Source organism: Nycticebus coucang, chromosome 15, assembly GCF_027406575.1.
Source record: "Nycticebus coucang isolate mNycCou1 chromosome 15, mNycCou1.pri, whole genome shotgun sequence".
In the NCBI taxonomy this organism is placed as follows: domain Eukaryota; kingdom Metazoa; phylum Chordata; class Mammalia; order Primates; family Lorisidae; genus Nycticebus; species Nycticebus coucang.
In genome coordinates, this window is record NC_069794.1 from 14,083,606 (window position 1) to 14,111,358 (window position 27,753).

Consider the following 27,753-nt stretch of genomic DNA (forward strand, 5'->3'; position numbering starts at 1 on the left):
ATACTGCCATCTGAGCCGTGGTAGGTGTGCCATGTTTTAAACACGTCTTTTTCCTCTTACATTGCTCCAGTCCACTGGCATCAGTACGTAAATCGGCTTTTCAGAGTCTATCTAGGAAAGCAGAAATGGGTTGTTTTGACACATTTTTACTCCAATTCCCATTCTGTCCTCCCACAAGAATAAAGGGTATAAAGTGGCTCCAGGTACCACTACACACTTTACAAACAAGAGCCCCAGAGGTGCCCACTGAAGCAATGAGTGTATTGATGAAGTCATTTGATATTCTGCTCTGCTAGACACTAAAGCTCCAGGCTAATGGTGTTGTGTGGCAAACAGGAAGTCCATCTGAAGGGTTATATGCTAACAAGTAACCATCTATATAAATCCACTCTATTTTCTATTCCATTTCAGATTGAGTTTTAATAAAGTAATGCGAATCATTTAAAGAAAAAACCTTTAATTTACAATTCTGATCTATGCATAAAATTCATTTTTATATCACGGTTAAATTTAGTACAAACTATAAAAATGTTAACACTGAAGTTTTCAACATAAATCTATTAAGATCCCTTAGAAAAATTATTTAAAGAAACAACAGCAAGCCATTACTGCTATGAGGTTTAATACATAAAGAATAAAACATTCACACATTTACTGAAATTTTCAGTAATAATTTTAGCCATAATACTTAATGTAAAATTAAAAGTTCAAAAGTTGTGTGTGGCTCTACAACAATTACAATTTGCAATGAAAATACTAAGCCAAATCTTTTTGATCTTAGCAGAACAATTTTAGTTTTAAAAAAAAGATTGGTTGAAATTTGTGAACCTTAGAAAAGGGCATCAATTATGAATGGATTAGGTCTATCATGACTCAGCTTAAAGTGGAAGACGGTAAAAACTAGATGCTTTTAAGTTTGAATTGCACAAGGAAAATATCACAGGGAAAAACATTCAGCTATTACTGATAGCTTACTTTAAAAAAATATTAAATCGGTCTCATATTAAAAACATGAATGAATCCAAGCCAGACAGTACTGAATTTTCACACCAGCCTCTTTCGTATTTCAGTGTTGTTTATTGAGGAGTGAATGAGACTACTGCCAGACACGCCAATGACACTTCACATTCAAGGGCTGGGAGCTGAAAAGCTTCCAAATTGAGTCACTGCGTAAGCCTTTTGGGGAAAAGAACCAAAAGTGACATCAATATGACATCTTCATGCTTGTTGCCTGTCATCAGTTTTTTAAACTTTTGGATCTACTGGTGTGCTGGGTAGAAGGTTTCTTTCTACCCTATAGAAAAGACTCACACTTCAACGAACAGAACAAATACTAGGTGCATGGCAATTTGCTTACACGTATCTATGTGGAGTAACTGTTTTTAAAGCTGTTTTTCCTTAAATTTCCTTTATGTTGAACAAGAAAAATTAATGTTATTTCCCTTCCCCCTCCATGTGGGTAGGTGAAACCAATAGAAAAATACTCTTCAGTGCTACTGTAGGGCTTACGGGGACTCCTGCAGGGTCTGGTGGAAATCCATGGACACTCCACTCTGTAACTCAGCGCTGCTCTTCGTGCTCGTGGCTCTCCAGAAGAATGGCCTACACACAACACTACCATTCTTTTTTGCTCAAAAACAAAACAAAGAAACCTAAACAAAAGGGTAAACGTTTATTTGGAGTTAGTTTTCTGGTGGGTGGTATTAAGGCCCTTCAAGCAGAATTCAGGAGCTCCTGGATGGCTGCCTGCTGCTCAGGACTGAGCTGTGCGATGCATTCAGTCCATAATCCTCCAGAGGTCTAGGGAAAAAAACATTTCACAGATTTAGACACGCAGAAATGCTCGTCTGGAGGTATTTTAACAATCACTGCAGTAGTGCCAAAGTAATCTTCTCTCTAGGCAGCTTAGTTTGATGCATATCATTGCAAAAGCAAGAAATTTGTTCGTTTCTTTTTTTTTTTTTTTTAACACCCAAGTTAGTGTTCCCAAGACGTGTTAGGAAACCTCCGACACATTCTAATACTTATTGGTAAGACATTATTCCATAACAAAACTTTGATTTGTGTTCCACGTGACAGGAGGTGTGTGCTATAAAGTAACACCACGTTAGAGATTTCTCTTCTGCATCATCTCTCACTCACCGCTCACCAGTGTCTCTAGGTGCTGCCTCAGTAACACGCGCTAAAGTTCCTTTCATTTACAGTAAGTTGTCTTCATTTCTGCATTGATAAAACTCCACTAAGCAGATGACACCTTAAAATAACCTACACTTGGGAACCACAAATTTAAGAAATAAAAATCAAAGTTTTTTTGTGGGTGACAACTTTTTATTTTTTTAAGGACAATCAAGTGAAGCAGTGGGAGTGGAAACAAACAAGCCTTATAAACACCGCTGCACGCAGTGGGAGTGGAAACAAACAAACCCCTTATAAACACCGCTGCACGCAGTGGGAGTGGAAACAAACAAACCCCTTATAAACACCGCTGCACGCAGTGGGAGTGGAAACAAACAAGCCCCTTATAAACACCGCTGCACGCAGTGGGAGTGGAAACAAACAAGCCCTTATAAACACCGCTGCACGCAGTGGGAGTGGAAACAAACAAGCCCCTTATAAACACCGCTGCACGCAGTGGGAGTGGAAACAAACAAGCCCCTTGTAAACACCGCTGCACGCAGTGGGAGTGGAAACAAACAAGCCCCTTATAAACACCGCTGCACGCAGTGGGAGTGGAAACAAACAAGCCCCTTATAAACACCGCTGCACGCAGTGGGAGTGGAAACAAACAAACCCCTTATAAACACCACTGCACGCAGACGAGCGAGCTGGTGGTAACTGAGTAAATCTCATTTTTTTCAGATACGCAAAAAAACCACCCATAATGAGCATGCGGTAAGCAACTGGAAGGCTCAAAAACGTCTCACATATAAGATGAAGTAAAGTTTTAGTTCTAATATGTAATAAGATCATACAGGAGGCTTGGAGACAAGAGAATGTAAAAATAAAATTTCCTTGGATTTAGGAAAATCATTAGATTTCTAGTTTCTTTTAATATAATACAGAGGAATATGAAGACAAAACAAATTAAGAGAAAACCTGCTGGAAAAGAAAAAGGTTTTATTTCCTCTTCCCCAATTTAACCAAATCAACTTACCTGTACTTGGCGAACTACATTAGCCAGACGTTTGGCACAAGGATCTTCATGTTTAATTGCCTCATGCATTTCTCCTTCTGCAATTATACTGAATATTTTGGGAAGATTGGTATTGTTTGGACCAAGAACAATTGGGTGATTACTGACAAAAGAAAAAGAGGAAAATCTTTATAAATGAAATTTGCAATGAAAAAAATCACTCAAGCTCTCACACTTTCCCCCAACACTCAATTTTGTTATGACTTTATAAAATGATTATGTATTCACTAAAATCACCTTTTAAATTCAGTAGGAAGAAAGCCAGCCAATTTTACACGTTAGTTCTTCAGTTTCTTCCTATGTAAATTAGAAAGAATACTTGGCTCATCTCAGGATTGTTTAAGAGGCCAAACAACAGAATTCTCTAAGAGCTTTATAAATAATTTGCAATACATTAAAAAATCAAATTACTAAGACTTAATAGCTTCTTTTCTTTTTTTTGTAGAGACAGAGTCTCACTTTACTGCCCTCGGTAGAGTGCCGTGGCGTCACACGGCTCACAGCAACCTCTAACTCTTGGGCTTACGCGATTCTCTTGCCTCAGCCTCCCGAGCAGCTGGGACTACAGGCGCCCGCCACAACGCCCGGCTATTTTTTATTTTTTTTTTTTTTGTTGCAGTTTGGCTGAGGCTGGGTTTGAACCCGCCACCTTCGGCATATGGGGCCGGCGCCCTACTCACTGAGCCACAGGCGCCGCCCGACTTAATAGCTTCTTAACAAATTTTATTTTGCCAATGCAAAATGGTTCCTTAAATAAATTTGAAGCTCAAAAGGGTTATATGAACATTTCTAGAGTAAGTGAGAAAATAAACTCCAGGCAAGTTTAATGGAAAGAAACATCACTGGGAATTTCAGTAGAATTCTAGTCTTTATCATTAAGAGAATTTCAAGAGTAATAATTTCCAAGGGAGATGATTAAACAGCACGACTGAGAACTAGTCATTTCAGATGCAGGAGAAGTTAGAGTGTACAGTCTGCAGGATGGCTGTCACAAGGCTCAGACACATTATTTACGTGAACCTTAACTTAAACAGGCATGAAGGAATACGTCTGTTGGCCTACTGCTACAAAATCAAATGACTGTAACCCTTAGATTTATTCATGAACTAAAATCAGTAATTTATAGGGAAAGAGCCCAAATCTAACTAACATTTAGGAGAACTTGGGCTTAGAAAAACATACACTAAAGAACATCTACGCATTTGATTGGATAGTTCTATGGCCTTTATGTCATGTGCATAAAATAGCAGTAATAACCCCAGGGCCAGCGCCAGATCTTTGTTTACTGTACTTCCACGTATCACTGCTTCTTGAATCCAGAGAAAAACACCAGAATTTTCTAAGGTTAAATAATGTTACTAACAATGTATTTCAACCTAGTTCTCTAAGAATGCGGTGGGTGAAAGAGTATGAGATGATAACCTTCTTAAAACATACTTTCCAAAGTAGCTCATTTGTTAAATTTAATTCTTTGGGGAATAGCTCAAATTAGATCATCTTACAAAGGCAATCTTAACTGTGATATGTTTTCTTCACATGATTTATAAGGATAGTATTATTAAAACTTATATAATTGAGGGCTGTGCAAAGAGACCCTGGGGTTAAACCTTAAGAAGACTAACACTAGGCCAGCCTGGTAGCTCACGCCTACAATTCTAGTACTCTGGGAGGCTGAGGCAAGTGAATCCCCTGAGCTGAGGAGTTTGAGACCAGCCTCAACAAGAGAGACTCATCTCTAATAAAAACAGAAAAACTAGCCAGGATTTGTGGCAGGCATTTGTAGTCCCAGCTACTTGGGAGGCTGAGGCAAGAGTATCACTTGAGCCCAAGAGTCTGAGGTTGCTGTGAGCTGTGATGCCACACAGGAACTCTATCTAGGGCGACAGTGAGACTCTGTCTCAAAACAGAAACAAAAACAAAAACCAGGACAGAAAAAAGCCAAGAAGTACTGTTTACTGTGAAGGGGAAAGAAATAGGCCACAGTCTGCTTCTTACCTTTCAATCAGGTCACACAGATAATTGAAAGTCTGAACAGCTTCTTCTTTATCTTCATGTAGTGGAAGCCAAGACAGCCAGTGCGGTAGAATCTCTTCAACGTTCACACAGTCAGGTTTGAACTTCATGATTTTCCCTACCGCTGAGATGCAGTTCTCTGTAGCATTAACATTTTCTTTGGTCTTAGAATCCGCAGACTGAATAACTCTTACCAGCAGTGGAAGTGCCTCTAAAGCAAACATTTGGGACAAAAAAAAAAAAAAAAAAAGAAAAGTCAGGAAAACCTCACATTGTTACGCAAATGAACATATTTTTATTTTTGGTGCAGCTATTGATTATGAAGAAAAAGTTCTCTTTTTGGTTTCATCTACAGAGTATGAGCTACAGGAAGATGCCCCAGCATGGAAGGTGGTATTCTGCCACCCAGCGACCCTCCAGATTAGTAACTGCCTAGTTAGACACTTAGTACCCAGGGACAGTCCTATGCCCAGTGACAGTCCTAAGACTGTGGTATATCCCCTGATCCCAAAGTAAAATGTACCCTGGGAGGCTGGGGGTGGGGAAGGCTTTGATTCCACTCAGATTTCACTTTCATTTATTATGAGAATAAAGATGATAAAATCCTACGTGCTACAGATGAGGTGTTTGAAAAGGGGGAAGAGACTAAAGCAGAAACAGGCATAGGTTTGCAGGTATGGTAGGGATAAAAGAAGTAAAATGCATGGAGTGAAATGCACGTAATCATTAAATCAAAGTACCTGTACAAAAAGGGCGATAGTTATCTCCACCATATTGTGCCATGACTCCCAGGCCATACGCAGCTGCCTGCCTGACCTCCGGGCTGCTGTCACATACATATTGGAGCATAGGCCTTAAGAAATATTCTGCATATTTAAATGAGGATGGACTACAATGTTCTATGATGTCATCAAAGATGCATAATCCCCACTGTCTGTCTGGCCATGGTCTATGTGGGCACTACAAAAGAGATTTTCTGGTAAGCTTCAATACTGGCATACATAAGAATGGAAAGAAATACATATTAACTACAGACTATCTGCTTACACTGATGTAGGCAATGACAGAAAATACGTAACAACCTCTTCCTGTGACTAATGACGTTCAGTCAAACTAATACACAGATTCAATAAAATTTAGGTTTAAAAAACTTGTACAATTTGAACTCTACAACTGGACACCAATATATACAAGAAGTGACAGCAGCAGCAATGCAAATAAAATTACTTTATAAAAAAAGACAATGGCAATGCTGTATTTGAAAAAATATAAAAAATGGCTAGGTGCCTGTAGCTCTGTGGTTAGGGCACTGCCACATGCTCCGGGGCTGATGGGTTCAAACCTGGCCTGGGCCTGCTACACAAAACAAACAAACGAGGGCGGCGCCTGTGGCTCAGTGAGTAGGGCGCCAGCCCCATATGCCGAGGGTGGCGGGTTCAAACCCAGCCCCAGCCAAACTGCAACCAAAAAATAGCCGGGCGTTGTGGCGGGCGCCTGTAGTCCCAGCTGCTCGGGAGGCTGAGGCAAGAGAATCACGTAAGCCCAAGAGCTGGAGGTTGCTGTGAGCCGTGTGACGCCACGGCACTCTACCGAGGGTGGTACAATGAGACTCTGTCTCTACAAAAAAAAAAACAAAAACAAACAAACGAGAAAAAAATAGATATATATTTAGCCGGGTGTTGTGGCAGGCACCGGTAGTCCCAGTTACTAGGGAGGCTGAGGCAAGAGAATTGCTTGAGTCCAAGAGTTTGAGGTTGCTGTGAGCTATGACATGACAGCACTCTATGGAGGGTGACAAAGTGAGACTCTTTCTCAATAAAAAAAAAACAAAACAAAAGCTGCAAAGATCCCAACTTCATAACACAGATTCAATGTAAGTTTTGTGTGCCCAAACCTTTTTAAAAAATGTAAAGTGCTACTAAATACAATTGAAAAAAACCCCCAATATCTGCTGATAGCTGTTTTTTTTTTAATTTATTTTTTAGAGACAGAGTCTCACTTTATCGCCCTCTGTAGAGTGCCATCATGTCACAGCTCACAGCAACCTCCAACTCCTGGGCTTAGCCGATTCTCTTGTCTCAGCCTCCCAAGTAGCTGGACTACAGGTGCCTGCTTTATATAACGCCCAGTTATTTTTTTGTTATTGTTGCAGTTTGGCTGGGGCCAGGTTTGAACCCGCCACCCTCGGTATATGGGGCCAGCGCCCTACCCACTGAGCCACAGGCGCTGCCCTGCTAATTTATAATATGTAAAACAAAATTGAATATACAGGCTATTATGTAATGATGTGTCAGTGTCAATCCATAATTTCAAATGGGTGTATGTATCACTCTGATGGGGGATGTTGATGACAAGGGAGGGCTATGCACATGTAGGGGCAAAGGTATAAAAGACATCTTGGGTTCAGTTTGATCATGGACCCAACACTGTCTAAAATGTAAAGTCTATAAAACATCAAAGTCAAATATAAGTCCATTATTCATAACACAGGATTACTGGTTGTAATAACAAAGAAAACTGAATACTCCATGGTCCACTAAAAAAGTATGATCATTTTATTTCATTAATTTAGCAGGGCACAGATAATCTGAAATAATGAAAAAAATTACTTGCATGCCTTTCAAATGCATTATAGCCTAATTTGCCTATACAAAACCAAATTAGCAACCTTCAAGCATGTACTAAGAAAGAAAATATCCAGGGCAGTGTGGTAAACCTGATAAAATGAGAGGTATACAGTGGAAACTTTCTAAGACTCATTTTATCCCTAAAGTGTAAGATTTTATGCTGCAATGGATGAACTGCAGGTCAACTATCCAAAATGACTATTAGAGGGGTAACACTTACGATTAGGTTGACAATTAACGGAAGCAGCTGTTCAAACCATGGTAACACCTTTTCCTTGTAGCTACTGAATATTGAGTGTAAAATATCTGACACTTTGGTCAAAATATAAACATCATTATCATCCTAAAAAAAAAACACACACACATATACACCCATATAAATGATTAAAAAGTATCTTGTGTATTACCAATATTAATATTTATAAACATCTGAAACATGTAGAAAATCAATTCCTCATCCTGTGTTCAGTAATCTTCCACACTGAGTGTCACATCTCTTCCCTGCCTAGGGAAAGATAGAGGCATGTGGCAAGTACTGCACTTCCTGCAAAGATCTTCCTTAGAACATACTTAAAATAGATGGCTGAAAAATTATCCCAAATTTCTACATTCTGTAACAGAAGCGTTACTTTACGATTTTTATTTTTTACAGAATGTTCCTCATTTTGAAGTGAGATGGTGGAGAGACTGGGGTCTCACTGGGCTATATAAACATACGAGGCCCTGCAGGGTCAGGTCTCAGCACTGGTCCACAGGTCTCCAAGTGCCACAGATGCTGAACTCTGCACATACAGTGAAATATGATTGAGGGGCCGTGTGCCTGGGGACAGACCCGAGGAATATGCTGAAGAAGTTCCCAGACGATAAGCACTGTGACTGCAATCATTTAAGAAGAGCGTGAGGCCGCTCATCTTTAAAACGGTAAAAGGCACCACCAAATACAAATAGTTGCTGAGAACATGTAAAAGAAAACACTGGGTCAACTTCAAGGTGTTCTGATGAGCAAGGCATCGCAACAAAAGCGCACATAGCACACGAAATACAAATAGGTTTAATTTCAAATTACTTGTTCTGTAAATTAAGAAACGAAGCATGTCAGATTCTTCTGCTCAAGATTAATAATTGTATCAGAATGACAATCAGATGAATTAGAAACCGAAGCATTTAAGACTTTCAGATGCAAATGGTCATGTAAATTAAGTTCTGAAGGGAATAATTTACCTCATCTTGTAGTGACTCTTCAACCTGCTCATCATAGTCTTCATCTTGTCTTTTAACTAAAACACACCCAAATAAATGTTTTTAAATGATCACCAAAATGGGCAAGGATTACACTCAGAAATAAAAACATGGGAAACCTACCTTGTCGCAACTCTTGATTTTTAAAATGCTCTTCAAGCTTTGCTTTCAGTATACCTCCCAGTTCTTCAAAGTGTTCATTGTTAAGGCAACCGTCTCCCATTACTTCGATGCACTAATGAGGTTGAGGGAAGAAAGAAACCCATAAAACTAAGGGTGTTCATAGAGTCAGAAATTAAACTTCAGTAAGAATCACATGGAAAAATGAACACAGTTCAATATTCTAGAAGACTAATAATTTTAAAAATATATATGCTTTATTTGTACTTGCTAGAATGACAGCATTTTAAAGAGAGGAGTTAGAAAAATACTTTTATTTCAAACATTACTGGTTATACCTTACTTGCCAGGCATATGCTAGGTCCTGAGGATTCAAGATGGAACAGACATATCCGAGCTCTTAAGGAACACAATTACTGCGTGTACTCTGTCCACACAACATACAAAGAGAGCACCAAATCAAGGGTGCACCTGTCCTGCCCAAGGCATTACAGGTCGAGGGAGACGTGGAAGCACGCATTCACTGAAAAAGCAGAAAAAGATTCTCAATGGCAGGAGTGTAAATGACGACAAATAAAGACGCAGAAGAACTTGTACTGGAGCTGTCCGTGACAGAGATGACGCTCTAAATAAAGAGCAAGTTAGTGAATTAGAGAAGGAAAGTGAACTGGGAGGAAAACGGAGACTTCTGGAGAAGACCAAGGAGGCTGCTCCAATAACGTAAGAGATGGGGCAACAGGTAAAAAATAGAGAGCAATTTAGGGACACGAACAGGATAGGAAGGAGATGAGACATGAACTACACAGGACACCCAACTTTCTGTAGTTGGATTTTTAGGTACACGATGGTAGAAACTGATCAAGACTGGGATTGAAGGGTGTTCAGAATTTCTTCTGCTTTTCCAAAGAACATGCCCTTTGTCTGTATCACTCCCTCTACCTGTACTTACCCTTTCCTATGTTTACTCTTAAACCAAAATAACACCACCAAAGTATTAGAATTAACAAAATTAACACTTCAAGTAAGAAAAAAATCATTTATGCTATATAGCATATGACGAAATCTAATTTTCCCCTAATTTATTTAGTAAGAACAAAAATGAACACAATCTTATACTTCAAAAAAGAAATAGTCACCTTTGCAAAAGAATGCATTATTTCTGAGAGGACATCTGAATCTGGTTCTGTGCCGATGGCCTTGATAAGAGCATCACACATGAAATGCCACATCTGTGTGAGATACTCAGGACCACGGACTCGCGCACACTCCAGGAGAAGAGGCATGGACTCTGCCGCTGCTACTCGCACACGTTTCATGGTTAAGGAAATGCATCACTAATGAACATCCAAAAAGGGTTCTATCATTTTGCTTAAAGAGTTCATTGTGCTAAACAGGAGTGTTAGACGACCACTATCTAGAACTACATTAAATATAAAGTGTATAAAAACAGAAAGTCTCCCTGCCAAAAAAGACAGACCTCCTGTCTCCTCTGTCACCTGTAACAGAGAAGGAACGAGTCCCACGGCAGAGAGTGAAGGGCCTCGTACTGCTCAAGGAAACCCCCAACACTAAATGACTGCTGGACTGGTTGACTACTGGAGCATGTTTCAAGATGTATGTGTCCCTAAACTTTAGGTAATAGATGTTTCTAATAAATGCAATTTAAGCTATGATTTTCCTGAGAAAAACCAGAGGAATTAGCCTTTCCAGTTTTTCAATGAGACTAAGTTGCCTCTTTGTATCTAATCCTATTTGTAAAATAAAGTCTTGATAACTTCCTCTTAAAAAGAGTTCTGCTTTATCCTCTGGCTCCTGGGAAGCCAGTCTCTGCTGGGCAAAGCTGTCTTCCCTACAGGACACCAACACAAGAGACTGCAGGAGGTACTATAGTGAAGAGACTCTGGAGTCAGACAGATCGGGGTGTGGGTCCAGGCTCTACGACTCTCTGGAACTGCCCTCATTTTTACCCACCTATGAAATTGTGTGTGCCTGTGTAAAGGCATGAAAATGTGCCGGTAGTTATTAATTAGAGCTATCATGATGCTGAGGAGGAAACATTGATGTGAAGATTACTAAGAGATGTTTCTTCCCAAAAGTGCTGTCTACATTTGAAATGTAGAATACTCTTTGATACAGAAAGTTAATTATCAGTGGGTCTTTAATCTACTAAGAAAGGCCTTTTTTCCCTAACATTACCAAAAGATATTTGGGAAAACTAGCACCTATATTCAATTATAAACATTTGCTAACTAAATAGTAATCGCTAAAATCCTTAACTGGGCCATGGAAAACTAACAGAGGACAGAAACAGTTTTTCCCCCATGTTTTTGGCACAAGGTGAAAGAAAAAAGATACAGGCAGAGAGACAGGACCAAGTTTATAATCTTAAACTAGAGTTGGAGCAAACACAAAGTCTAACAGATGAAGAAGTAATAATTCTACTAAATCTAGACATGTTTTATGATCAAAAGTTGTAGGATATCATCGTGGAAATAAAATTTCAATAAAGGGACCATCAGTTTGACAACCTGCTCGGTGTACTCCACAAAGCCTTCCTTTAATTCCTTAGCATAGCAAACCTGAAACCAAAGTATTGGAAAAAAAAAAATCAAGATCCATGTTGGTTTGTAGGCATTAATATTCATCAATAAGGCTGGGTGTGGTGGCTCACGCCTGTAATCCCAGCACTCTGGGAGGCCCAGGTGGGTGGACTGCTTGAGCTCAGAAGTTCCAGACCAGTGTGAGCCAGGAGTGAGGCCCTGTCTCAAAATAGCCAGGCATTGTGGCGGGTGCCTGTAGTCCCACCTCACTTGGGAGGCTGAGGCAAGACAATCACTTGAGCCCAAGAGTTTGAGGTTGCTGTGAGCTATGGCCACAGCACCGTACTGAGGGTGACAAAATGAGACTGTCTCAAAACCAATAAACAGCAAGATCATCAGGACCACATAATGTATTTTGAGTAGAACTTCATTTAAAGTTGGCTGCAGAACTGTCAAACTAGTCTTCTAGCTAAAAACAATTTTAAAGGAAAAGGGCTACAAAATGATTATAGTATGTAAGTACCATTCAGAATATGAACAGTGCATATTTTTCCTTCTTTTCTTTTTGGAGGCAGAAACTCACTCTATTTCCCAAGATTGAGTGCCCGTAGCATCAGCCTGGCTCATAGCAACCTAAAACTCCTGAGCTCAAGTGAACCTCCTGCCCCAGCCTCCTGAGTAGCTGGGACTGCAGGTGCCACCACAATGCCCAACTTATTTTCTCTATTTTTAGTAGAGATGGGGTCTTGCTCTTGTTCAGGCTAGTCTCGAACTCCTGACCTCAAGTGATCCTCCAGCCTTTATCTACTCCAGTGTTAGGATTACGTGAACCACCACAGCCTGGCCCATATTTTCATTTCTTGTGTGTGAGAAAATTTAGCAAAAGATTCAGTAATATACTAAACAAAATATTAAATATATCATTTAGTTTAGAAAAATAGTTCTAAAAGATACAAAATCCCAGAAATGTCAGTTTACTGTAGTACTTCATTTACTTAGTAATCTGCTGCAAATAGGCTTATGTTATTTTGTATTTTTAAAAATAATTTCAACAGAGAAATAGAAAAAGAAGTGCTATCATTAAAACAATTGTTTCTTCACTCTTTTCCACTGCATTAAAACACTGCATAATTTTCTTTAAAGAGGTTATTATTTGCATTTGCTGTCCAGTTGATAAAAAGCAAAAGCAACCCACAAAATTCCAAAATGTTTATAATTTATAGGTATTAGTACCAAAGAGATGAATAAATTCAAACACTTTTAAGTGAAATAAAGAGAACACAGTAACATTTTAAACATAAAATAAAATAAAAACCACTTTTATTTAGATTTAACTGCTAAATCTTCAATTTACATAACATAATTTCTTTTTTTTGGTAGAGACAGAGTCTCACTTAATGGCCCTCGGTAGAGTACCGTGGCATCACACAGCTCACAGCAACCTCCAGCTCCTGGGCTTAAGCAATTCTCTTGCCTCAGCCTCCCGAGTAGCTGGGACTACAGGCGCCCGCCACAACGCCCGGCTATTTTTTTGTTGCAGTTTGGCCGGGGCTGGGTTTGAACCCGCCACCCTCGGCATATGGGGCCGGCGCCCTACTCACTGAGCCACAGGTGCCGCCCTTACATAACATAATTTCTTAACTCCAACTTTTAAAATATCCTTTACTTTTTGTCTAAAACATATGCTCAAAAAGAAAACTCAAAACTTAAAGCATATACATTACATCATTAATACCCTACAAGATAATGACCAAATAGTTTGATTTTCTTGCTTATTTTTTTTTTTAAACACAACTAAAATCCTAACAGTTTTGTTTTACTTTTAATACCACCAGCACGTTTTTGTTCATTCATTCAAAAAATATTCTGTGGGCATCTAATACAGACTAACCACAGAAGAAACAAAAATCCTTCTTTCACGCAGTTTATCTTCTGAATACTTTGTAAAGGCCATATGATACCTCAGGGCGCAGTAATTTACTAACTGTCTTCCCACTAAAACGGTGTTTGGGCAATTCATCGTTTTTTTGCTACTAAAAATGGCACTGATAAGGAAAGGTTTAATCCAGAAGACTTTTTACAAATGGAAATTCAGAAGTACAAATGTTGGGTCAAAAGGTTCCTATGTTTTACTTTTTAAGAAATATATCCTTGTATCTTCAAAATAATTTCCTTAGCAGCAATTAAAAACATTCCTACAAAATGAAAGTAAATGTATTATTATGAGAGGATGCAAAATAACGTTTAGTAAAAACAGTGCTCTCTCACCAACATCTGGCAAGCTGTTGATTTTTCTTCCAGACCCGCAGTTTTAATACCAAAACTCTGCTGATCTCCAAGGTTCACAAATTCCCAACCATCATCATCACTCATATTCTCCATGTCTTGGGCTATTAATAGGGAAGAAAACAATGCATATGAAAAATAGCCACGGAGAGAGTATTATAACTGATATATCCTTGTGAAGACACCTACTATCTAAAAGGGCTACTTCAGGCTTAATGGAAGCTGTCTTCATTAATGGGCCCATAACCACGGGAAGATACTGCTGAAATTCTTTTCCAAGGATTTTGCACATTCTGGCCCATGCTGAGATCATGTAAGAGATCTGGGAAGAAATTTAAAATTAAAATAGATTTTAAAACAATGGGTAAATACAGTATGATAAAGAACCTATTTTCTTATTTCACAGAAACAATGTTTTATTGATAAGTTTATGGCACTTCAAACAACAAGGGATTTTTAAAGGTCACACACTTAAAATATTCAGAACCAATACTGATATCCTTGTGAACTCTACCCTGGGATCCGGATAGCAGGTGAGGCAAAAGAGAAAGACTCAGACTTTGACTATTTCTTGTTTTTTATTTTTTTTTTTGAGACAGCGACTCAAGCTGCACCCCCTGGGTAGAGTGCCATGGTGTCACAGCTCACAACAACCTCCAACTCCTGGGCTTAAGCGATTCTCTTGCCTCAGCCTCCCAAGTAGCTGGGACTACAGGTGTCCGCCACAACACCCGGCTGTTTTTGGTTGCAGTTGTCATTGTTGTTTAGCTGGCCTGGGCTGGGTTCAAACCTGCCACCCTTACTGGATGTGGCCAGAGCCCTGCCGACTGAGCTACGGATGCTATTTCTTCTTGCTTTTAAGAAACTTTATACGTATGTGTGTGTGTGAGTATGCTATTCTCTTAGCAAAACCAAACATGTCAACTCGTAGGCACTAATTTTATGAAGGCAGAGACAGACTTTATCTCACTTTGCATTCCTAATGCCCAGGTACGCCATTTATTAAAATCCAAGAAACAAAATGTTTTGTTTCTAATAAGCTGTTGTAATTTTCTGCTGAAGTGGTTGAGTTTAAGAGATTTCTACTACTACTGTGTTTACACAGATTTAATCACATGCAAACTACCTACAGAGAACCATTCTTATAACCCACTGATTTTTACCCTCCCAACATTTATCTGGCAGTCTACTTATTTATTTAGAGGCGGAGTCTTATTTGGTCGCCCTCGGTAGAGTGCTGTGACGGCACAGCTCACAGCAACCTCCAAACCCTGGGCTTAGGTGATTCTCTTGCCCAAGCCTCCTGAGTAGCTGCGACTATAGGCGCCTGCCTGAACGTCGCCTTATTGCATTTTGGCCAGGGGCCGGGTTTGAACCCGCCACCCTTGGTACATGGGGCCAGTGCCCTACCCACTGAGTCACAGGGACCACCCTATTTATTAATGTACAGACACAGTCTCACGTGTTATTAGCATTTTTAAATGTAAAAATTATATTCTACAGTTTTGTATTGGGTGTTTACCATCTATCAGGCATTGCATTGTACCGTATGTTGATACAAAAGGACAAAGAAAAGGTCTTGTCCTTACCACTTTCCCAAAGCTTGCAGTCCTTGCAGCCTCCCCAGTTAGCCTCCAGCCTTTTACCCCATCCATAAACATACACGTGTATTTGTATACCAATTTGCAAAGAAAGCAAAACAACAATACAAATGCTTTCTTCGTAGAATGGCATGGTTTCCTACTTTAGCAATGGAAACAATTAGAGTGGCTGAGTAAAGTCAAAATTTAATTAAATTTATTGAGTGCCTTGTTGGGAATATCACTGAGATTATGACAGACATTTATAATGTTACAACAGTATTGTTAACTGTCCACCATTAGAACTGTGCTGATCAGGAAAGTCTTGCAAAGGCTGAGAACTATGAGCAGAGGCTTCTAAGCTAATAGAATGTTGTCTGCTCACAGGCAGAGAGAGGAGAGCCCAGTGTATCCCGAGATTGCCAGATTTCTTTATTTCTTCTGTGGGAAGGGTGCAGCCCACAAAGGGTGAGACACCCAAATGGACACATCTAGTTAAGCGGTTGGATAAGTGGGCCTTGAATGCTGGAGGAAGATCTAGAAGTCACAAGCATACAAAGGAAAGCTGAAGCCACGGCTGGATGACCCCTCCAGGGCAGTGAGAAGATAAGAAAGCCTACGGCACAAGCTGTGAGCACCACAACTTGAATCAGAGAAAGTGGAAACAGTTTATAACAGACTGCGGGAAAAAAATGGCTTGAGAAATAGATGGAAAACCAGAGAAGAATGTCTCTGACACCAGGCTTTGAAAGCATCTCAAGTGTACTTAACTTTGTGCTGTGACAACTCATTAATGCACCAAGGCAAATGCATAGACTGCTTACCTGAGGGTCGTCATCCTCCATATCATTGAAATCTGTCTGGGTCTTTAACAACAGCTGCATCACATCTGACGCGTCTTGCATGAACTAGAAGAAAATATAAAGAAAACAGCACCATTACTAGTGTATACTTGATCAGAGAGACACTTATTGATACCTAATTTTGTTGCTCACACAATAACAAAATGTTCCCCTCAAATTGGGAGTCATGGGTCATGACTTACCCACAGATAAAGCAATTAAGTCACTGAATATGAAATGTCTGATTTCAAATCAAAAGTGCAGTTCATTATATTTCAAAGAAGCAGTATAATTAACCAAAGTATGCACCTAAGCTCTGACAGTTTTGCTATCTTAAGGATGGCTTATTTATGCCAGCAGTGAAGAAGCCGGGAGAGCGAGTGGAGATGAAATCATGAAAGGCTTTTTCGATAGCTTATTGAGAATTGAGTATTTTTCCTCCCAAGAAGTGGTAGTCAGTTGATGCAAGGTCTGCTCAATATGGCAGTTGCCAAATCCAGCTTCTGTAGTTTGAGCAGTGTTGTTGGTGCAACACGTGGTGCACTGCCTTGCAAGACGACTACCTATCTCTATTGACCAATCTTGGCTGCTTAATCACAAGCATCCTCACCATTTCATCCAATTGGTTGCAGCAGATATCTGCTATAATCAACTGACCAGGTTTCATGAAGCTGTACTGGTGGACAATACCAGCTCTGGACCACCAAACAGACACTGAACCCAGACCGTGAACTTTTTATGGTAAATATCAGGTTTTGTACTGTGTTTTGGCACTTTTATCTTTATTCAACCATTGTGCTGAGTGCTCTAGATTGTAAAAAAGAATCCATTTAGGGCGGCGCCTGTGGCTCAGTCGGTAGGGCGCCGGCCCCATGTACCAAGGGTGGTGGGTTCAAACCTGGCCCCGGCCAAACTGCAACCAAAAAATAGCCGGGTGTTGTGGCAGGCGCCTGTAGTCCCAGCTACTCGGGAGGCTGAGGCAAGAGAATCGCTTAAGCCCAGGAGTTGGAGGTTGCTGTGAGCTGTGTGAGGCCACGGCACTCTACCGAGGGCCATAAAGTGAGACTCTGTCTCTACAAAAAAAAAAAAAAAAAAAGAATCCATTTATTGGGCTGGGGGCAGTGCCTGATGCCTGTAATCCTAGTACTTTGGAAGGCTGAGGTGGGTGGATTGCCTGAGCTCATGGGTTCAAGACTAGCCTGAGCAAGAATAAGACCCCCATCTCTAAAAACAGCTGGGTGTTGTGTCGGGCGCCTATAGTCCCAGCTACTTGGGAGGCTGAGGCAAGAGGATCATTTGAGCCCGAGAGTTTCAGGTTGCTGTGAGCTATGATGCCATGACACTTTCCAACAACCACAAAGTAAGACTGTCTCAAAAAAAAAAAATAAATAAAAAATCCATTTATGTCACCACACATAACAGTGTGGTATAGAAATGGTTCACTTTTATGTTGTCACAACAAAACAATTTTTCTTCTGATACTTGTTTAATTCATGCAGCGCCCATCTATCCAGCTTCTTTACCTTGCCCAATTTTTTCAAATGGTCCAATATGGTTGGGAGTGAATAGTAACATCAAACCTTGCTGCTACTTCACATGTAGGTTGAGATGGATTCATTTCCACTACAGCTTTCAGCTCATCATCATCCACCTTGTTCTTAGGTCATCCACATAGTTCATTTTCAAGATTAAAATCATGAGAATAGGACTTTTCAAACCATCACCATACTGTGTTCATTAGCCACATCCTTCCCAAACACACTTGACACTTCAAGCTGTCTGTGCCGCAGCATTTCCATGATAGAACTCATATTTGAAAATAACATGAATTTTTTACTTATTCATGGTTTCATAAAAAGTGCTCTAAAAAAAATGTGAAAGATAATCACAAGCCAAGACATGCTCTCGGAAGACTGAGGACATACGTTCACAATAAAAATGTGCAGGTGGTTTCAAAGTGAAATGTCAGAGAGAGCAACTGTCAAATGCAGTACTTAAGGAAATCAGACATTCGTTCTTAATGACCTAATATGCTGAAAAATTCTTATCAACATTGCAAAAGAGTTAATGCTCCTTCTAGAAAAATGTTTTCCAATGGAGGTCAAAGTGAACTGCAGTATAAAAATATTTCTAATAACATCAGGTGTTGGTCTATGACTTACATATTACAAGCAGTAAAATTTAATTCAATCCAGAAAGAAAATTTGGGGCTGCCATAGAATTCAGTGTGTAAATTTTTTTTTATGTTTTTTTTTTCTTTCTTTCAGTGTATAAATTTTATTTTGAATACGATTTTCATTTAACTGTGCAGTTCTCGTAATCTCCATAGCATAATCAGGCAGCATTTTAAAGACAGTTTGAAAGCCAGATGTATGGGACATGCAAATGTGTTACTGGTATAAAACATGACCAATGTTTATACTGTTGGTCAATTTCCCACAGAAAAACAGTTTATTACTTATTTATTATTTTTTGAGACAGAGTCTCCTCACTATGTCACCCTTGGTAGAGTGCTGTGGCATCACAGCTCACAGCAACCCGGGCTCAAGCAATTCTCTTGCCTCAGCCTCCCAAGTGCCTGGGACTACAGGCGCTGCCACAATGTCCGGTTATTTTTTTTGTTATTGTTGTCATTGTTGTTTTAGCAAATCCTGGCTAGGTTCAAACATACCAGCCCTGGTGCACATGGCCAGCACCCTAACCAATGAGCAGGTGCTAAGCCAGAAAACAGTTTAAAAGTTAATACTGAACCTACTTTTGGAAAGGGCAAGCCTGAGAAGTTCCAGGTTGATAGTTCTGAGGGCCAAAATGTCACGGGTTAATGAGAGATAAACTTCTTTTCAATTAACCCGAACAACTTTGAGATAGTGGCTCATAAGACTACACTCAATGGTATTGCTAATTAAAATTTTCCTAAAAAGCAATATGTAAACAGATTTCCCTCTTACATGCTTGACGCATTTTGGATTAATAGGAAAGCAACTGGCATTGTCCTCAAGCACATGTTTAAAGGGAACCAAATGTAAACATGTTGAACTCCATGTGCCTCCTACGAGACAGACTGTGTGGCAGGGATAGGGCAGTATCAAGAAAATAACCGAGTTAAGAAGAAACTTTAATATGAACAATGAAGGCGACGATTTATTTATATATCAAAGCAGAAGTAATATGAAGGGAGAGTAAGATGAAGTTAAAAAACAAGCACCAGGAAGACAATTCATCAGAAGGAAAACCTCTTCTAGGTTTGGATACTTCGTAGTCATCTAAACCTTCAACACCACCATCGCTGTACAACATGCAGTAAATTTTACATCATACAAATCTCTTACCTTTTCTTTCCCCACAGCCAGACCAATGAGGCTGATGCACTCAATAGTTTTTCCTCTCAGAAGTCTGAGTTCCTTCTGAACCGCATTCTCAACAATGTGCTTCAGTGACGGCATAAATAGATCATAGTAGGGGACAAATTTTTCTTCTGCAGTATCTGCAACTGATGCAATGGATGTCACAACTTGTTCCAAAACTAACTTGGTGCCTTTCTGAATCAGCTAGAAAAAGGAAAACGCACAAATTACTTAAATGAAAAATTAGAATATTTAAATTAAATTTATTACTCCCGGTAAGTTCTTCAAAGCTTTTCTGAAACAGCAAGCTAAGACCACGTCTTCAGAAGGCAGAAGCAGAGACTGTAGGTTGTGGTGGAAATTTCTATAAAAAGAACTCATGTTGAGTTATTTCTGTGGGATTTACTCTCTTCTGTTAATGTAGCACCCTTTACTTATTTTTGCTCTCTTGAGTACAAATAGGGACTCTTCTTAAAAATTTTTATGTCCGTCAAGCTGAATGCCTACCCTTCATGCTTAATTCTTTCCTATATGATTTCCACTACTGTTTTATTTTGTGCCATCCTACTTGGTTGTGGAGAAAATTCCCTTCCTGACCTTACCCTTACCTCCTAACCAACTCTCCCTGGAAGATCCCATAAAAGAGCTATAAGGCACCTCTTGCACCTATTTTGGTGAAAACAGGTGAACTGGTCCTTTTCCCTGCACCAAAGAGCTGCAGTGTTATCTGACCCAGCTAGTAACAAATGCTTACTAAGACTCTGCCACGGGGCCCACACTGCCACCTAGCACTACTTCTTTTTTTTTTTTTTTGTTGCAGTTTGGCTGGGGCCAGGTTTGAACCCACTACAATCCGTATATGGGCCCGGCACCCTACTCACTGAGCCACAGGTGCCACCCCTAGTGCTACTTCTAATAATTCCTTATTGATTCCTATGAATACCCAACATAGTAACTACTGCAGATTTTCTGGATTCCTGTCATCAACTGCAACCACCCTCTCGGCCGAGCTCTTCACCTTACAGATGTTACCACGTCCTGAAGACTTATCTACCTGTCAGGGCAAGATAAGCTATACGGCCTTCTCAGGTATCTCTACAGCTGCCCTGTGGTGCATATCTTGACCATGCTGCTGCCCTCCGGGCAATGTGTCTGTCTTCTCTGCTAGGCTACTCTCTCCTCACACAACTCCTGCTGTGAACATTCTCCTCCTCCCACCCCATCTCAGCAACTCCTTTCTTTAATCTTTAAAAAACCCACACACTGCCCCTGTGGACAGGAGACATTGAAACCCTTACATCATCACAGCCTCCTAGTAAAGTCATATTGGATCCCTCTATTATTACTGATTAACCAACAACCTACCCACCTTCAACTTGGGTTCACCTCTGTCTGCCTTCAGATAGACAGACGTTTCCTTTATCTGTCACCTAACCCTGAATCTACATCAACTGATGTTAAGGCCTATGTTTGAAAAGTCCTCTTTCTTTGGCTTCTGAAACACTGTATTTCTTATTTATCTCCATGTTCTCTGACAAATCAGCAGGACTATACAATCTGTGCTTTGTGGACTGTTTTGTTGTTGGTCCATAATTAAGTATAGGAACTGAGTATGCTAAAAATTTTAACTGTTTTGTTACTAGTCCATAATTAAACGTAGGAATTTAATATGCCAGAAACTTTTATAGCAATGGGATTATGGATTTATGGCTGTTGAATCCAACAGTGTTCATTTCACTTTTATAGTAGTAATCCATTTTCATTGCATTTGACAAGGAACTGGGTCTCATCTTTGCTTTTCTACCCACCACATCTCTCTCAAACACACTGCTGTATTATCATTCAATTGTTTTCAGGTTGCATGTCTTACTTATGAAGCTATAACTAAAACCATTTAGTACTTTATTAACCAGCCCTTATTTTAAAAAATTCAACATATTTAAAGCAAAAAGATAATGCTTTCTACATCTTCTCTATTTCTTTTGCCCTGGTTGGAAGATGGTCACATTTTTTACTTGATTTTTTTTGTCTTAAATTTAAACTGGCAGAAACAAATTTTCAATGTTTCTTATAAAATATCTTTTAGAATCACTTGTTCCCCCTAATTCCCACTATCCAAGCTCCCTAGCCAATGAAAGTACGATGGGCTTGCCCTAAATCTTCTCCCTTTTTATTTATACCTCACAATGCTCTTATACTAATTTTTTATAACCATATTTACATCATTTCCTGCATCACTTCAGAACATAGAATGGTTCTTTCAAATTTATAAAAACTCCCTGCCTTGGCCAAGCACAGTGGCTTCCTACCAGTAATCCTAGCACTCTGAGAGGCCGAGGCAGGTGGATTGCTTGAGCTCACGAGTTCAAGACCAGCCTGAGCAAGAGCGAGACCCCATCTCTACCGAAAATGCAAAATGGAGGCAAGAGAATTGCTTGAGCCCAAGAATTTGAGGTTGCTGTGAGCTGTAATGTCATAGCACTCCATCCAGGGCAACAAAGTAAAACCCTCTCAAGAAGAAAAAAAACAAACTTCCTGCCTTGTTTTCAAGGCAATCCATACACTGAGTTTACCTAAACTTTAAGCTGTGTCCTTCTCAATTCCAATCATTGGCCCCTGCTCTGGTCAAGACTAAATTAGTCTACCATTACTCCAGTTGGAAAGACTCCCTTCTGTCTTTAACTTTCTATTCTTTATGGTCACACTGAAAACCCCCCTTTCTCTGGTTCTTACCCATCAAATCAACCCAAATTAGTCTATACATAGGGAGCTGAAAAATCTTAAAACTTACCTCTTGAAGCTTCAGTACCATAATGGAATGCAGATGTTTCACCAGATTATCTAAATATGGAATAAGCAATGACTTGGGACAGTCCTCAGTAAAGTTAATGAGAGCAGCAGCTGCATGGGCCTGTACCCGTTGATTGCCTTGGTCTTCCATGGTCTGTAGCAGAGCCGCAATCACCTATGAAATAAAACCAAATAAACATACACACAGACATGTTCATTCTTCCTAAAGTCTGATTTGAGTGTTTGAGGACTTATCACTTACCTTCTCATGAAATTTCTTTTGGAAACCTGGTGCAAAATCTGTAGCCATCTGTCCCACGGCATTACAGGCTGCATACCTTACTCTTGGATGCTGGAATATGTTCCCTCATGTTAGTAAAGGCAATAGGTCCCCATGTGAAAAGTATGGTAACAATTATGAATCAAATACAACAGAACCTCTATAAATTGACCACTCAAGGGACTGTAACAAACGGGTCAACATATGGATATGGTCACCATAAGGAACTAGGCCCACGATACTGATAGGGACATGTCTGATCTTTGAAAATTAAGTCAACTTAAGGAGGTGGTCAACTACAGAGGTTCTTCTGTGTTTACTGGTACTTACAGGATCCTGAAGGAAAAGCAAAACAAAATTGACTATCTCATTCAGAATTCCCTCCATTTGCTGGTGGCACCCTTCGCCAATGGCGGATAAGGCCATCAATCCCGCGTGCCGGTACTTCCAGTCAGCTACAAAGCAAGAATTACACACGAGAGGGTAACAGTTAGACGCTACAAACACAGCATTTTGGTAGTTAAATGTAAAAGAGTTCTTATTTGAAAGAATAACAAAACTTTTTTAAAGGGTCTTTTTAGGTATATATAAAAGATGAAAACTTTTTTTTTGCATTTTTTTTTTTTTTTTTTGGCCAGGGCTGGGTTTGAACCCACCAATTCTGGCATATGGGGCCAGCACCCTATTCCTTTGAACCATAGGCGCCACCCAAAGATGAAAACTTTTAACATATGTATTATGTAAAAAATGGCCAAAGTGCCCGACTAGACTAATACAAAGCGGTTTCGTCAAACAGCATTTCTATCCCACAAGTCAAATGACAAAAGCAAAGAGAGTATCAGTATTTTCATTAACTACTTAAAAGACTTTCTCCCTATAAGATTTACTATCAGCAATAAATAACTGGATTTTGTGTCATATAGTTTATTAAATATAGATTTACTAACTACAATGATCACATTTCTTTAAAAAAAGCAAAAAAGGCAAGGAGAAACAATAGTACTTTTAAAGAGATTTCATTAAATATGGTCAATGAAGTGGATGAACCTTACTTGTACTCTGTTAGTAAATGCTATCTGTTACATCTGTTGGTGAGCCCCCAGACTAAAACTTTTAGGAATTGCTACTTGTTTTTTGGTTAACAAAATATTAGCTAAGCAATATTTATATAATTTGACTTCATATTCTATTCTAATATATAATGACTAACATTTCTTTTTTTTTTAAATTATTTTTTTAAAGGTCTTGCTCTATTGCCCAGGCTGGAATGCAGCAGCCAGATCATAGTTGGCTCCAGGTTCATGCTAGTAGGCTCAGTTGATCCTCCTCCCTTGGCCTTTCAAAGTGCTAAAATAAAGGCAGGAATCATTGCACCCAGCCTCTATCCTTTCTTTTCTTTTTTTTTTTTTTTGAGACAGAGTCTCACTTTCTTGCCCCCCAGAGAGTGATGTAACATCATAGCTCATAGCAACCTCAAACTCTTGAGCTTAAATGATCCTCTTGCCTCAGCCTCCCAAGTAGCTGGGACTACAGGTGCCTGCCACAACTCCCGGCTATTTTTTATAGATGGGGTCTCACTCTTGCTCAGGCTGGTCTCGAACCTGCCTCAGCATCCCAGAGTGCTGGGATTATAGGCGTGAGTCACAGTGCCCGGCTTATCATTTCTATGTATTTCTATTTACTGTGTTATATGTTTATAGGCTAGGATGCTTCAAATTCTTCGTGAAACAAAGCAAGATGTACATAAACATATAAGCTAATGGCTAATATTCAATGGTTTTCCAAGCAGTGGTTCTTAAATTGGGCCCTGAGAACCCTGAGATTCTCTGAGGTCTTTTCAGGAGGTCTACAAGTCAAAACTATTTTGTAATAATATACTTTTATTTTCATTTTGAGGGATAATGAAGTACTCAAGGGATTACAACATGTGAAATTTCAAGAGACTGAATGCAGAAACAGATACAAGAATTCGGTTGTGTAAGATATTTTCAAATGTCTATATAAACGCAAAATGTTCATTTTTATTAACTTTTTGTTTTAGAAAATAGTCATTCTTCATAAAAATTACTTCTAATGTAATGGGTTTACCACTTATTTTTAAATGAATATTTTAAATTTGCCTTACTTTCTAATAAAATAAACACTGATAGAACTACCCACAGAACAAAAGCTCTCTGGGATCTTCAGTAATTTTTATAAGTATAAAGGAGTCCTGAGATCAGGAACTTGGAGAGTTGTTGGAATAAGGGATAACTAAGCTACACAAAAATCCTGAGTATAAGAAAATCCGAATTTTTAACTTTGGGGAGCCCAAGAGGTAAAGTAACTAGATCTATAATAAAGAATTTCTGAAAAATTCCTAATGTTACAGTTAAGTATTAAACCTTTGTTACTTATAATAACATACTATATTTTTAATTGATTTCATTACCCAAAATGTAAAACTAAAATTTCTGAACTGAGGAATTATCCGAGGAATTATTCCAGGAGACAAATACATCAATATCTGAATCTAATCTTTGTGTATCAGGCTTAAAGAAGAAATGCAATATATGCTTACTGACATAGAAAGATGTCCACATTTGGTTCAGAGAGGAAAAAAAGATATGCCTCGTATATTCCCAACATGCAGATTCCCTAAAAGTATATTCAGCAGATTGTGATGGTAGGGCTAAAGGAATCTGGAAATGGCTCTCCTTTGAATTATAAGATCTAAAAAAAAATTCCTGTTTATTACTTAAAGCAAAAACAATACAATTATTGGGTTGGCACCTATAGCTCAGCAGCTAGGGTGCCAGCCACATATACCAGGGCTGGTGGGTTGCAATTTGGCCCAGGCCTGCAGAACAACGACAACTACAACCAAAAAACAGCTGGATGTTGTGGCGGACGCCTGTAGTCCCAGCTACTCGGGAGGCTGAGGCAAGAGAATTGCTTAAGCCCAAGAGTTGGAGGTTGCTGTGAGCTGTGACAACACGGCGGCACTCTACAGAAGGTGACATAGTGAGACTCTGTCTCCGGAAAAAACAAAAACAACAACAACACCCCCCCCCCAATTAATACAACTATATTTTTAAAATAAAAATGTACATTTATTGCTCACAGTTCTGGAGGCTGGGAAGTCTAAAATCAAGGTAGATTCAGTGTCTGGTGAGGGCCTGCTTTTTGGCCCTGTAGATGTTATCTTTTCACTGTATCCTCCACATGGTGGAGAGGAATACAACTATTTTTAAAAATAAGAGTGGGGGCAGATGCTAAATTTCTTAGCATAAATAAACATTCAGTGGGGGTAAAAACATATTCAAATTATTCTCCCAATAGCATTAATTACTCTATATTTTCAAACTAAGAAACAGGTATCATTTCGCACTGGTATAGTATTTTTCACCTTTGGTCCAGTGTGGGAGACTCTGATAATCAATAAAAAAAAAATACATATCTTTGGAGCCTACCTAAAATCCAGGTATAGGGCAAGTATCATTTTCCTATTTTGCATTTAAGAAAACTAAGCTATAAAAGTGTTGCTGTAAATCATACATTTGGCAATAAACAACTATTTATTAAGAGTTCACTGCCATGTATGAAAAGCCTTCTACATTCACCTAGTGAGTTGGAATACATTCTTTACACAGCACAACCACATTCACAACAAATCTATCTGAAGAGCAGAATGAATCAACGGAGAAATACTTGATAGCTGGTTGACCTTGTACAATCTTTTAATGTCTCTAGGCTTCACTTCCTTAGCCTAAAAAGTAAAAAACCTAGATATATTCTTTCTAGCAGCTTTTATAGGTCAAGCAATCTGTGGTGCAGTCTCTATCCCTTTGGAAAAAGAACCTCAGAAAATCCTGGCAGAAAAAAGAAAAACTATCCAAGGCTCAAAATATAAAAACACATCATTAAACAAGGGTAATAGCAAGAGTTCTCAATAATTCACTTTCACCTAGACCTGGCATTGTGGTAATGTTTTACTACTTTAAGATCCTGTTCCAGTGGTATGACCCTTATGTCTTAGGTCTCGTGTCATCTACCTGATAGATATAAATATTCATGCAAGATAAGCCAGAATTTCTGTAGAAAAGTGTTTTTTTTTTTTTTTTTTTAAGAGACAAAGTCTCACTTTGTTACCCTCAGTAGAAGGCCGTGGTGTCATAGCTCAAATCAACCACCAACTCTTGGGCTCAAGGGATCCTCTTGCCTCAGCCTCCCTCCCAAGTAGCTGAGACTACAGATGCTGGCCACAACACTGGACTATTTTTTTAAAGACAGGGTCTTGCTCTGGCTCAGGCTGGTCTTAAACTCCTGAGCTCAGGTAATCCACCTGCTTCAACTTCCCAGAGAGCTAGCATTACAGGCGTGAGCCTCCATATCCAGCAATAGTGTTGTCAGTAATACTGCAATCAAAAAAAGCTATTAGCATTTAATAGAAATTGTAGAATGCTAGGTGACTATTAAAAAAATGAAGTAGGCTGTTAAGTATGATACGATAACCTGTTGAGGAAAACCTTAGAGCAAATATGGTATATCTGTATACAAATATGAAAAAAATCCCCTGCATACATGCATAAATGAGGTCAGAGAAAAGTCTCAGAACTGTCAGTAATGGTTAACTGTGAATATGAATTACAGGATTTATAATTTATATACTTGTATATTTTAATTTTTTAAAAACATGAATGTTAATTTTATAATTTTAAAAGATGAACTAAAATAAAACATACACATAACAAACTTTGGTCTTGATATAAACTACAGGTGCAAAGGCTGACAACTGACTAAATTATGTGTTAAAATATCTGTAGAAATGAAGAAGCAGCTTCTCTTCTGATAATACCAGACAGAATTTCTTCTTTCTCATCCAAGACACTGGATGAAGGAAGAGTGTGAGAATAAAAC

The 27,753-nt window shown here is 39.2% G+C and overlaps 1 protein-coding gene across 2 annotated transcripts in view; it reads right to left on the reverse strand.

The window, feature by feature from the left end:
- Window positions 1–440: 440 nt before the first annotated feature.
- The window catches only part of IPO5 (importin 5), a 54,178-nt gene continuing 26,865 nt past the window's right edge, over window positions 441–27,753 (reverse strand). For both annotated transcript variants that reach the window (XM_053563571.1, XM_053563572.1), the window contains 16 exons: window positions 23,185–23,309; window positions 22,837–22,926; window positions 22,576–22,749; window positions 19,770–19,988; window positions 16,423–16,506; window positions 14,208–14,340; window positions 14,001–14,122; window positions 11,675–11,771; window positions 10,329–10,501; window positions 9,196–9,307; window positions 9,055–9,110; window positions 8,054–8,176; window positions 5,947–6,166; window positions 5,189–5,417; window positions 3,155–3,296; window positions 441–1,800 (listed from right to left, as the gene is read on the reverse strand). In XM_053563571.1, the coding sequence (XP_053419546.1) occupies window positions 1,714–1,800; window positions 3,155–3,296; window positions 5,189–5,417; window positions 5,947–6,166; window positions 8,054–8,176; window positions 9,055–9,110; window positions 9,196–9,307; window positions 10,329–10,501; window positions 11,675–11,771; window positions 14,001–14,122; window positions 14,208–14,340; window positions 16,423–16,506; window positions 19,770–19,988; window positions 22,576–22,749; window positions 22,837–22,926; window positions 23,185–23,309 (2,186 nt within the window). In that variant the 3' untranslated portion in view covers window positions 441–1,713. The remainder of the gene's footprint in view (window positions 1,801–3,154; window positions 3,297–5,188; window positions 5,418–5,946; window positions 6,167–8,053; window positions 8,177–9,054; window positions 9,111–9,195; window positions 9,308–10,328; window positions 10,502–11,674; window positions 11,772–14,000; window positions 14,123–14,207; window positions 14,341–16,422; window positions 16,507–19,769; window positions 19,989–22,575; window positions 22,750–22,836; window positions 22,927–23,184; window positions 23,310–27,753) is intronic.